The sequence below is a fragment of the Ambystoma mexicanum genome, chromosome 6p, assembly GCF_040938575.1.
Source record: "Ambystoma mexicanum isolate Mex_15411 chromosome 6p, UKY_AmexF1_1, whole genome shotgun sequence".
Taxonomy (NCBI): domain Eukaryota; kingdom Metazoa; phylum Chordata; class Amphibia; order Caudata; family Ambystomatidae; genus Ambystoma; species Ambystoma mexicanum.
Genome location: NC_090935.1, coordinates 100,169,381 through 100,182,238, shown reverse-complemented (window position 1 = coordinate 100,182,238; position 12,858 = coordinate 100,169,381). Strand labels below are relative to the sequence as shown.

The following is a 12,858-nucleotide window of genomic DNA, read 5'->3' as shown; positions in this document are numbered from 1 at the left end:
ATGACAGGCCCTGCCTGGTGTAAAGCAGCACTGTTGTCGTGAGCACTATGTATCTTGAGAATGACACTAAGATGGGAAGGAGCTTAATCCAAGAATCAGCAGAACATGATGCCTGGGAGAGGTCATCCAAGAGGTGGTTGAATCAGAAGACTGAATAGTATCTGGTCTGTGAGTGGACCCTGTAAGAGCCTTCCCAGAAGAGTTGGCTTGTTTGCTTCATTAGTCTAAGGTTTGTATTTTGAAATTTGGATTGCTGAACTCTTTTGTTGGCCAATCTTGGACTATTGGTGTTTGAACGTCTATGACATGAACAGAACTCTCTAAAGGCACTGCACATCTAGAGCAAGCCCCACTTTACGTTGTCCCATCCTGACACTGTTTACTTTCGATACTTTTCATTGTTTGTAGTTTATCCCCTGGTCCCTAAAGGCAGTTCATCCAACCCGTTTCCTGAACAAAAGGCAACAACGCTAGTTGTTGAGCAATACCTATAACCTGTCGTGTATGTCAATCCTCGGCCTTACCACACCAGGCAGTTCAGATAGACGCATGAAAGAGCGGCATAACCATACCAGAAACACGAGATAGCAGAAATGGCCAACTCCCCAGGGTACCTCCTCGACCGGCTTTTACCGTCTAACTTGGAAGAACTTTGGTGGGACGTATCTAATGGCGTAACGTATTCTGAGAATGTCACTCGTGAGCTAGAATTTTACAAGGTTTTTAGTGGCCTGGATATAGGACTAAGCAAAAGCTACATATTCTGCAAGGGATCCCATCGGGGCCTCAGGAACAGAGATTGTTTACTTCTGTACTTGTGCGTTAAGTCTTACACAGTGTTCCCTTCTCTGAATGCAGGGCTCCCTGGTTGATACTCTAAAGGAAGTGCGACCCACCCGATTGTTTGGGGTGCCCCGGGTATGGGAGAAGATCCAAAGAACATTGGAGGACTCTGAATCCACGTCATCTTTTATTAAAAAACGCCTCAGCACCTGGGTGAAGGGTATCGGTCTAGCAGCCTCTCTCAACCTCATGAATGGGTATGTCATATCAAGCATCTGACTGTGTCATTTCATCTTTTTTCGGAGGTAGTGTGTGTAGTCGAACAAGATAAGATGCCCAACTAGACTAAGGCAAGGCATATTAGCAGCATGATCAATAAGTATTGTCATTGATAGAGCATGCAGAGTACCTAATTATGTGTATGAAAATTCAAGGAACAACTATGAACATGTTAGGAGGTTGACTGGATATGTTAAGACATCAGAGGTTTCTCCATTGTTTAGTTTTGTATGAATGTTGGCACCTTGATAACCAAAATACTATTGTAGTGCGATGTGTCTGCATTGGCGTAAGGATACAGTGCTTAGTCTAACTGAACATTCTTCATCCTCACAGTACTTGATGCTGTAGACTTTGGATCATCCATTTACCAGGACAGGCCTGGATGAAGGCAGCATACACAATGAAATGAATGCTGTGTCCCTTTCCTTTAGCAGGAGAGGATCACAACACACTTGCTCTCCCTTTGTTTTTATAACATGTCATGCTGCTGCAATGTCCAGATGTGTGATGTGTTTCAGAGCAGGAGTGTTCCATTAACCTTTTCTTGACAACGATTTCTGGTGGAGACTGCCACCTTCAAATAGAGGACATGGCAATATGCGCTTAAAAAATCATGTCTCGGCACTTACAAGGATGAAGCGCAGAATGCATTTAGACTTTTTATCAGGAAGTCCAGCTGCAAAGTACAATCAGTGCTTTTCTACTATGCATTATGCAATTTCCTTGAACACCATGTCCACTGCTTGCACAATCTAGCAACTTACGGTCACACTGAAAAATCCCTAGAGGTTCTGTTGTGGGCATGTAATGTAAAGTAAAGGCATCCTGTAAAGTGCACCCCACTGACCTTACACCCCTTGCCCTAAGAAGAGGGGAGGCAAGTGCTTTTACAAAAGAAAAATGAGAACTTGATCTGGTCATAATCATAAGTCCCCCAAAAGGTCTACCGTGGGGGGCACGCTTTGCGATTTGGCAGCAGAGGTGTCCATCAAAAGCGGGGCATTCCAACAACATTGATTCATGTATATTTATATATTCACTACAAAAAAAACTTTGTTGAGGGGACGTTATGGTTTAGTTGCCCCATGAAAAACCTGTGGCCTTGACTAAAAAAAATGTTATTTGTGATGTCATCTTTGATGTCCTAGGTGTTAGTCTTAGCAATGCACGTAGATGGTGTGAGTTATGGTTGCTGAGCTTACCATAATGGGGGAATGTGCAGTGTTTTTTGGTTTCACAGTGAAGTATAACATCCCTTTAACAAAGTTTTTTTACTGAATGTACATATATATATATATATATATATAGGGCAGGGAACGAAAACAAAGGGGCTAAACATGTGATGTCGTCAGTGATGTCATCAGTGACATTTAAGATGACATCTTTCATGTTCTGGGTGTTAGTGTTAGCAGTGCACAGTGGTGATGGCAAGTATGGGGGCTCAGTCTGCCATAACTGGCGAATTTCAGGGTTTTTTCGGTTTTCATTTGAACCATAATGGGGAGGGCGAACATTTTCTTTTTTTTTTTTAGTGAAGTGCACAGGTTTTTCGTAGGGCAATTTAACCATAATGTCCCCTCAACAAAGTTTTTTTTGTAGTGAATTTTACAGGTTTTTGGGAGGGCAACGTAACCATAACGTCCCTTTAACAAAGATTTTTTAATTGAATGCCATAGGATTTTAGTAGTGTAACTGCATCATAACAGTACTTTAGCAAAAAGTTTGTACTACATTTATCGGGGTTCTAATAGTAACACATAAGCACACTAGTGTAAAGGAACATTTGAAGTAACTGCCCACCTTCCGAAGAATTCCACATTATCATATGCTGGCGCACAGCATGGGGGCGTGTTCGAAAAGTCATACCCACTTCACAATGACATGTGTAACTGGATGATAGTGCGGAAGTACATTGTATATTCTTGTAGAAACTTGTAACTGGAAAATTTCCGGCGCAGAACTCCACAAGGCAAGTGTGCAACACAATATAAGCAAGAGTGCATACCGAAGTATCTGGATCATTAACCCCCATTCCTCCCCAAAGATTGGGGGATGAATGCCATTAGCAATCGAGATTTTACAGTAGTAAACCGTGGTACCAAGAAAGAGGATTTTTTGTCTTCAACCAGAATGCCTCCGCATTCCCGGCTGAAGAAAACAAATCCTTTTTCAAGATGGCCACCATAGAAAGGGAAGACGGGTGTTGGATAGAAAGCCTTCTTTGCTTTCTATTGCAGGCCGCAGAAAGCAAAAATGAAACTGTGTGACCGTAAAGGCAGCACCACATTTGTGATCCTTGAGAAATGTATGGTTATGAGCAAGACCTTTACCAGAAAGGCAGTCCCTGGTGGACATGGCGACCTCAATGCAATGTTTTGTCCCTTCCAGTAATGGCCAGTACCCACATCCCCGACATTGTGGCCACTGACCATACATAGAGGCTACCCCTCAGAGACGGAAGCTGTACCGTTGATTTGTTATGTACATCACAACACTTGTTAAATATGAAAACACTATCACATGCACAACACAAAGCTTTTTGGGTGTTGTCAATGACCTTTACATACATGTGTTGTACAGGTAGTAATTTTTTCTGTAAAAATGTGTGTAAAAAACGCAAAGGAGTAGTCTACTTACGTTTACATAAAATCCCAAACAAACTCTGTGATGGGAAGCGCAATGACGTTAGAAGTACTGGAAGCAACACCATTACCACTCACCTTTTGACACATAATTTCGTAAGTGGCACAGGTCGAAAGGTGTGAAGATATGTGTATTGGGCGGGTGTAACCATGTATTATTTTACAAACATTTCTGTGCAGCAAACACTTTCAGTGCACCTTACCTCATTTTTCCTCTTTTAAGAAGATACTAATCTTCTGAACTAATGATGTTTAATAGGGCCTCTGGGTGACAGAAATTGGCCTGACGGCACTAAAGCATATGAGATGGGCCTGACCCTCCCGTAGCCAAAGCAAGTGGTATGCAGTACTTTTCTCCATAACGTTCCTTGGCAGCTTAAACAAATGCGCTCATATGGACGTACGTGCCGTGATGTAGCACCTACAAAAGAACACATTACGACCTGCAACGTAGCATGCCACATTGTGAAAAGAGAGTACATTTGTAAAAAAAACACTAACATTTAAGAATTAGTACAGTAATTTTATTTCACAATAAACTGAGCGAAATCATCGCCCTATGCAATTAGTAAAGTAGTTGTGTTTCACAATGAACTGTGCGAAATGATCGCCCTATTCACATTTCCATAGAAGTAGTAAGATTGTCTCTTTGGTCGACAATGAAAATGTTAATGGCCACGTTGGTTTTTTTCACACACAGAAAGTAAGCGTTGCCACCACAGTAATCGTTTTCCTCCCACATTGATGTGCAAGACGACGTCAACCGCTGTGATCTACACCACCAGAAAGGATGGAATGTTACTCCTTATGGCGACAGCAGCGTAAGGACACAGAGGTCCGACACGGTCATCCCAGTGAATTATAACACATAGACAACCAGTGATGAACAGTTGCATTTGACGGTTAAAAAAGCCGTCACTCGCCAGCTGTAATCCATGACAATCACAATAGGGAAGGAAGTATCTGAGGGGGAAAGGGCAAAGAAAACATGTATCAATACGCAACCTTTGGATAATCCAAAGTTGTAATACATAACATTTTCAGTAAAAATGTAATTCAATACGAGGAAATGTACTTGGACCCTATGGACGGGGACAATGTGCAATGTCCATAATGGGAAAAAAAATCGAATGGCACAGAAAGCTGGAACGTCTTTATTATTAATAAAATTTTTGTTTGGAAGTAGGTGAGCGGAGAAAGGGGAAATAAAACATGTATAAATACGCAACCTCTAGACAAAACAAAGTTGTAACACATACTTTTTTTTACTAAATATTAATTTAATTTGGAGAAATGTAGTGGCACTCTACAAACGGCCACAATGTGCAATGTCCATAATGGGGAACAAAAATCTACGCCACATAAACCTTGTAATTCATTAGGAAAAATAAAACATGTTTTCCCAAAGTAAAAATGTAATGTCAATTCGGTATATAAGCGGGAAAAATACACTTACATGATGTGGACCACCTCCATTGCGTTCGCTGCAGTCAGACAGTAGTGTATGTGGAAGTGTGCCTCTTCAGGAACTAATATTTCATGGTCGGTGCAAACGTTTTTGAAGCATAACCTTATCAAACAATATGTTTTTCTAACTGTTACTCCCTTCATTCTTTCTGCTCTTTCCCTGTACCTCAAGGTTAAAAAACAACTGACCCTTATGGGTGTCGATTAATATGCGGCCGTACTGAGCTCGTATTGAAAACAGAAAATTAAGTGGCCTTCACTTTGAATGCAAATACATTCTCATTTTGCAACAACATATCAGCGGCTATTCATGAGAACTGCTACTCCCGTACACGTGCGGAAGCGCTGTGTGTTTGAAAAAGTGCAGGTGGCTGGCTTAGATTTCAAACAGTAGGACGCCAGCCTGACTGCAGTAATGTTGTTTATGTATTGTAAAATGGACGCAGTAAGTTCATTTCGTACAATGAGTAACAAGTTTCACTGTACCGTATGATAGCGCTAACAAGAATACTTCAATGTTTGACTTTCTACTACCACATCTCATTAACGCTCACCTTTCGAAACAGTGTTCCATAAGTGTAACAAGTGCATTGGTGTCTTCTTATTTTAGGTATGTTAGCGGCGATGTCCGCGTTCAACAGAAAACGAAGTAAAGATGGCGGACGTATCGAAACATTAAGACACACTTCACGCTGTGCCACAACCAATCGGTGAAAGCGCAACATGGTCGCGGCCAGCACGCCACGGAATAGCCAATTGCAATATTCTCCATGGAGTGAACAGGGAAGTGTGACCGTGGAGTGGACATAGATATCACTAATTTTTAGAGACATACTTTTTGATTGTTTTTAAGGGAACTACTGGATGGATTGTCACAAAATTTACAAAAGCACGCTTTCGCGACCAAGCCCCTGCCACTGCCGCAAATTTGGTGCAAATCCGTCCAGCGGAAAAAAAGACGTTTTGGGACCCTCCCTATAACTTTGCCCACCATGGACCAAACATCTCCAAACTTTGCAAAATAAAATCAGAGTAGCCCATATACTTTTTTTGCAAAGTTTGGTGAGGATTCGTCCAAGTGGAGCGGAGTTATAAGTCGCCCAAAAAGTGCTCTTTGTATGGAAACAGCAACTCAAACATAATTGAGTACAGCATTGGAGGGGCGCCTAGAAACAGCACTTATTTGGATGATGCAGAGATGCATTCAAAGCAACCAACTCCTGTGTCTCGCCATTAGGAAGAGAGTTCGTTGATACAGTCTGAGCTTGCAACTCACATTCGAGTCGTCTTCGGTTGAACGGTCTGAGAGGAGCATCTGGTACAAACACCCACAGGGGCTGTTCGATTAGTTTGCTCTATTTTGTTTGAACATAGAGACATGGATGGTGAGATTCCGAAGAAATTTCCGGGATGAGGTATTGGCCTTCTTTTTATTTTTGATGTTCTTTGACTTTTTTTCACACACCATAACATGTCTTTTTTTCTGAGTTGCTTTGCATGCGACCGCATCTGATGACTCAATAACTAAATTAGATTGTGTCTCTTTCAGTCTCGGTTCTGCGAGTGGTGCTTCAGTCAGAGGAAGCACCATCACCTCTAAAGGAGAAGAACCAGTCCTTACTTGATGGACAACTTTGGGCGGCAGACCCACAGTCTGACTTGTCGGGATGTTACTTGCAGTCTGTATTAATTCAATGGCTTGTGTGAAGTCAGACTTTCTACCTGTCATGCCTCGCTCTCCTTGCGATACATCCTCTTCTGGTAAACAATACTTACCATCCAGTAGACAGAACCAATATGCATTCAGAACGACAACAAAGCCGTTCTACACTAGATGGAGGCTTTTCAATGCCCTCCTGGGAAAGCGGCGTTGATTACCAAACAGCACCAATAACCACGTGATGATGTTAGTCACGTGACTATAGTATTTAGGTGCCTTTTTCTAACAACACGCCGCTTCTGATTGATGCTTTATGTTCGTGTTTCCTGAAGCCACGGTGAAGTGTTATAACGTTTACCGCAATCAGAATACAACTGTGTCCTTATTTCATTAACAGTTGTTGCTCCATTCAAGACTCGTATCCCGAGACATTTCCATTCCGAAGCGGCTTTGGAGGCGGAGCCGATTCATGTGTCTGTTTCCCTGGCGTGCTTTCTACAGAAAAGAACACAAGTCCCTCCGGCGTTCTATGGAAGCTTGTGAAGACGGAGCCATGCTGTAAGCTTCCCCAGCATTACAAGACGCCAGTTCCACACATTCATAGCGGTGTATTTGCTACCAGTTTACTCGGTACGTGTACTTAGAGTTTGCCCAGTTTATTTTATTATAGAAACCGCTGACTCAGAGTGAATGAGCGTGACTCCCCAGTTACTAATAGAGGGGAGCTGTTCAATTCGGAACATTCAGGTACTTAATACCAACCATTTGTTGTGCATTACTTTCAAGGACAGATTTGGTACTACATCCCAGAGAAGAAAAACTTGTTTTCCAGTGCAAACGTTATTACTTTCAAGGGCAAACTTGTTTCCAGTGCAAACGTCATACCCAATGTTTTGGACAGTTTCAGAAGAGGAGGACATGTTTATGCTGTGTGATTATTTGTGCACAGAACTAGTGGACGCTCTCCAGAGTGCACCAATCCGGGTCTAGTTCGAACCTCGTTCCGTACGAGATTAGATTCCTACTAACATCCCTTTTCCTTGCCGTTGTTTTCTCATTGTGGATCAACTACACTGGACCTTTGCTTTCTTCAAAGACTCTGAATAAGGTTAGTGGAAATCTAGTGATATGAAATAAAGAGGCACCCTCATTAGACATATACTTACCCTGCCCTTCCTATTACACAGATTGGAGAGTGTTTTCTGTTCTTTGCCCTTTTGAATAATTCCTCGTTCTGTCTGTGGTTATCTATCAGGCAGAGGGTGTAATCATTAGGGTTTTACCTTGAGGATTCAGCGGGTGAAGTTGGGGAAGAAATACCTCCGCAGGATCCTAATTGTATCCTTTTATGGTTGTAATCTACTTGTATCCTTTTTTGGTCTAGTTGGTCAAGTCTGTTGACAGTTGAATTACTTGGGCAAACATGTCACCACCCACTTGAGATGACGGGAAAAATAGTCCTCATCTCATCTTAATCATCCGCGCTTGAATAGCATTTAGCATGACTGTATGGGACTTCACTTCTAATGTAATACTTTCATAAAGTGACACACAGGACGATATACCTAGTACATGGACAAGTGGGTTTTTTGGGCTTTAGGCTCTTCATCCAGGATCAGTTTCCTGGTAGGAGAAAAGGAAAAACGATGCTGTCTTGGCTGACACGTTGAGACATAAGAAGAAACAAACAGCTCACATTTGTCAGTCTCCTCAACTTTAAACATTAGAGGAGTTTTGGATGGCGACTCCCGAGTAGCCCCATTGTTTGAAAAACTTGAGCTACCAGTGCGCAACATTTCACCTGCAAACTCAATGTTTCGTTTTTGTACCAAGGCCAGATTTTTGTCAGCCAGTAACAGGCCGTTCTGAATATTCGCTGGAATCAAATTAATGATTGCCGGGCTTGCCGATACTTTATTAGCATGGACTTGTATGGGTGAGATTCCCGCAGACCCCTGCTAACCCCTTCACCGGGCAAAAGGGGGAGCGGGAGCTTGCGTGCCATCTCCAACATCTCATCATAAATATGCACATCAGAGGGTTTCGACAGGCTTTACTGAGCATACATACTTCAGCTCTGCTCCGACAAAACTGGTGGAACATGTTGCAGCGCTTTTGCTTGATAGAGAAGTTGATGTGAACAATGGCAAACTACGTTTAAGTTCTCAAAATATATATTTCTTTCAAAAGTGTAACAGGGAGGAGCATGATGTTCAGTGCTATCTGCAAACAACTATTATATAAGATGGGCTCCCACCTTCTCCTTTTCCAAAGGTAGACATACAATGGAGCTAATTGCCCCTTCGTAAAACTAGGAGTTACTGAAAATGCTGATGTTGAAAACAAAACAGTGGAGCAGTACCAGTATGAGGTAATGGGGAGGAAACCAAGATGCTCTCAGGCAAAGACAGATGTTGGCAGAAACAAAGACAAACAAAACACATTGGCAATAGATTACATTTCAGTTGTTTCAGGCAATTGCTGGCTCCTTTCCAATATCATGGGAGGTGTCCCTGCAGCCCAACGTCTCGCTTCGCTAGCGCTTGCTAGCTAGGGGGTTTTGATGTCCAGACCATAACTTCCTAAACTCTGGGTTTAGTCCGGAGGCTCCAGGTTTTTATACTCTCTCCGGGTCTCCAGGGAAGAGTGTAGAGTCTCCGGGTTTTGTTCATGGGGGAGCGTCCTCACCAGCACCGCCCCACCATGCCTGACGACTCGCTGAGAGAGTCTCTTGCTGTGGTCTCGTTGCGGACTGCAGCACTGTGTGAGAAACCTGAAGGTGTCTCACCCGCTAGTCCCCGGGGATCTGTCATCCAGGTGGCCAGGACACGGCCATCGCTTTTGGATACAGTTCCTGGGGGTGGAGGCATGTGGGAGGATCACCTGGGTTAGGGGTCTTCGGGGAGTGGAAGTGGGACACTGCACGGTGAGACGCGGGATCCCCTTCCCTGTAATAACTTTTCCCCATCCTACCGGTATGATAAATAGGGACTCAACCCCTTTGCCCCCTTTTCTAACACAAACACCTTCTCAGGGACAACTCACTGTGAGGGAAAACAGACAAACACCCGAACCGTATATCTGACATGTCCCACTACAATGGTCAGGCAGGGTCAGGCAATTACTGATCATTACACACACACCTGACTTCCATCACACTTCCCCACATGGATAAAAGGCAGAGCACTAAAGCACACTCTGAGCAAGGCAAAGCACCCAAGGAAGCAGAAGTTCCAAGATGGCAGTTTAATACAAGATGGAAGACAGCAAGACCGAAGAGGATTGCAAGGAGGGAACCACCCTTGACCTTTTCACCGAAAGATTGCATCTTTCATGAGCCTTCGAGAATAGGAAACATAAGACCTGGAATTAAAGCTAAAGAATCCTGCATTATGTGTCGGAGGTACTGGGGCTCTCCCGTGTTGATAGCCAAGGCGGGAGAAGTGTTTGCTGCCATGGTACTGTCCTTGGCTCCTACAACAAAGCAGCACCAGCAAAGTCAGCCCAGCCGGTGAATTGGGGAGACTGATACCAGACCATTCTGTGTGGAAACCAAGGTTGCAAGCGGCAGCATTGTATAAAGAAGATTATTAACAGCAGATTAGTGAATGAACTTTGAAACTAAGATACGATGCTGCAGACAGAGTGGTTCTGCATCACGTGAGTGCGCATTTGAAAGTCACTGTTAGGTATCCAACGAAAAAGTGTGAACGTTAAGAAAGAGAATTGTGAAATTGTTTTTGTTGTTGTTTAATACCTTTATTCGGTTTAAGCCATATCGGTAGATACACAACAATATAGTTACATTTCACCAATAAACAAAATACAGATTAAAAAGATTAACTATGTTACAACAGTATTAAAAAGGCACAATGAATATGTTACTGAGGTAAAAACTACAGGGAGCAAAAAAAAGTATCAATAAAACAAATCATCTGCTGTTGGGATGAACAATGCCAGATCCATCCGTTACAAATAACCTTGTCCTGATTGTATAAATAATTTTCACAGGTTCAGGGGGTTAGCCCAAGAGCCTTATTCCTCCTCAGCCAGAATCTATGAGTGTATTTGGTGATAAAATAAGCTGCCGTGAGGTCCATGGAGTTCTTACAAAGGTAGATAGCTCTATTGACGGTGGAGACCCTGTGCAATCTAAAAAGGGGTTTTAGATAGGTGATTCTAAAATCTTTCAATTTGTCACAAAATAGTAAAAAATGGTCCGTCGTTTCATCCACATTTTCACACATCGAACAAACATTTCTATGTGATCCTGACCAATTTTTAGTCATGTCTCCCAATGGTAAGGATCCTAAGCGTAGTCTCATATTGAATGCCTTTGCTTATGTTGGTTTAATGATGTCCAAATAGCTCTCGAATCCCTGAGACGCTTTATTTGCTAGGTACACTGGGCCTGTGGCCAGAACAAGTATTACAGCCCTCTCACTAAGCTTTTTGTGCCTGGAAAATGCTTTTTTCAAAGCCATTTTAGCATTGCGGTCCATCTGATGGGGGTTCTGCCAATAGGCAGAAGAACTCGGCTGGGACAGCCAGTTTCTTACATGCATCAACCAGGGGATCTTCTGCCAACCCCTCAGCAATAAGACATGCTCCAGTGTCAGGCTGTATGCCTCTAAATCAAGAATACCCCAGATCCTTACCCAATAATAAACAAGCAGGATGGATATTTCCTCATCTATTGGAGGGATGTTACACTCCATACGGGCAGGGCTGATGGGGGGACTCTGTGGGAGGAGGAGATTTGCCTTTAGGAACTTGTTTTCTGTTGTTCTCATGGCTGATGCATCCGCATGCCCCCAAACCTCAATGCCTTCACCTGCGCCTGATGCTCCTGTTAGGTATCCAAACGAAAGGGTGCAAACGTTAAAAGAAAGAGACTTGTGAAATTGAAGTGGTCCTGCAACAGGTCCAGCCAAACCCTGTGCACATTCGAAAGTCTTCGATACTTGATGTAAAATTGACATTGGTCTGAGGGAGACTAATTGTGTTCAAGGGATCAGAGTCCGGCAGAGGGGGTTCATGGGTGGTCTGTGAGTCACCCGAAAAAAAAAGAAGAACCTATGAACATTGTGCAATAAAGTGAAAAGTGAAAGACAGACTTGAGCCCGACAGAGGGAAGTCTGTGGAGAACTTTATGCTGAAAGGATCTGAACCGGCTGAGGGGCTTTCGGGGTGGATAGTGACTAACCGGAAGTGAATACGTGTGACAATCTAGAGGAGAAAAGAACATGTTTTTTTATTTGGTTGTTTAGGCCCGTTGAGTGAAGAGACTTTGGAAGCAAGGAGACTTACGCTTCGAAGGCCCTAATGCTGATGAGTTAACTGTAACCTCATGCTAAAGAAGCCAGAGACTGTGCTGCGCTCAAGTGAACCGCCTTATCCTGTGCTGAAAACATGGGGAAGGGAGGCCAATGGCCTGAAAACCTGACATATCATTTTGAACACTTCCTTCTTTTTCATAACATTATTCCCCACACTATTTGTAATTAGAGTTAAGGATTGGCCGTAGGTTTTTTAGTATAGGCCCATTTATTTTTACAAGACACCATTAGGGCTGCATTATTATTATTTGATGGTCGTGGCTTGCTCCCATCTGTAGATTTAGGTTTAGATAAGCGTTTATCATACCCTTTTTGAAGTTCAATAAACACCCTTGAACTGTGGTCACTTTGTCTGTCTTACTGTTGGTAGCATGCCTTCCTTACAGCTGCCTCTACTTGTCTCTGTGTGTGTATGTGCACCTGTCATGGCGTGGTGCTGACCCTGGCCATGCCCTGCGGTTGCTGAGCTGACAGCTGAGGCACAGCGGGGAGGGACTCCACTGGAGACGATCCATCCATCAACCGCACCCCCCGGTAGTCAGCCCTTGCTTCGGCTGATGATCTGCTGCTGCTTGCAGCGAGTTTGTGCGTGTGTGTGTGTGTCGTGTGAGCCAGCCCCATGAGCCTCTAATTAAGCCTTCATTGAAGGTGACAACAGCAACATAACACTGTGCTCTGCTTGCCT

The 12,858-nt window shown here is 43.3% G+C and overlaps 1 protein-coding gene across 1 annotated transcript in view; it reads left to right on the top strand.

The window, feature by feature from the left end:
* The window catches only part of LOC138510696 (long-chain-fatty-acid--CoA ligase ACSBG2-like), a 225,245-nt gene that overhangs the window by 128,375 nt on the left and 84,012 nt on the right, over positions 1-12,858 (top strand). Inside the window, exon 7 of the mRNA XM_069626467.1 lies at positions 859-1,040. Coding sequence (XP_069482568.1) covers positions 859-1,040 — 182 coding nt within the window. The remainder of the gene's footprint in view (positions 1-858; positions 1,041-12,858) is intronic.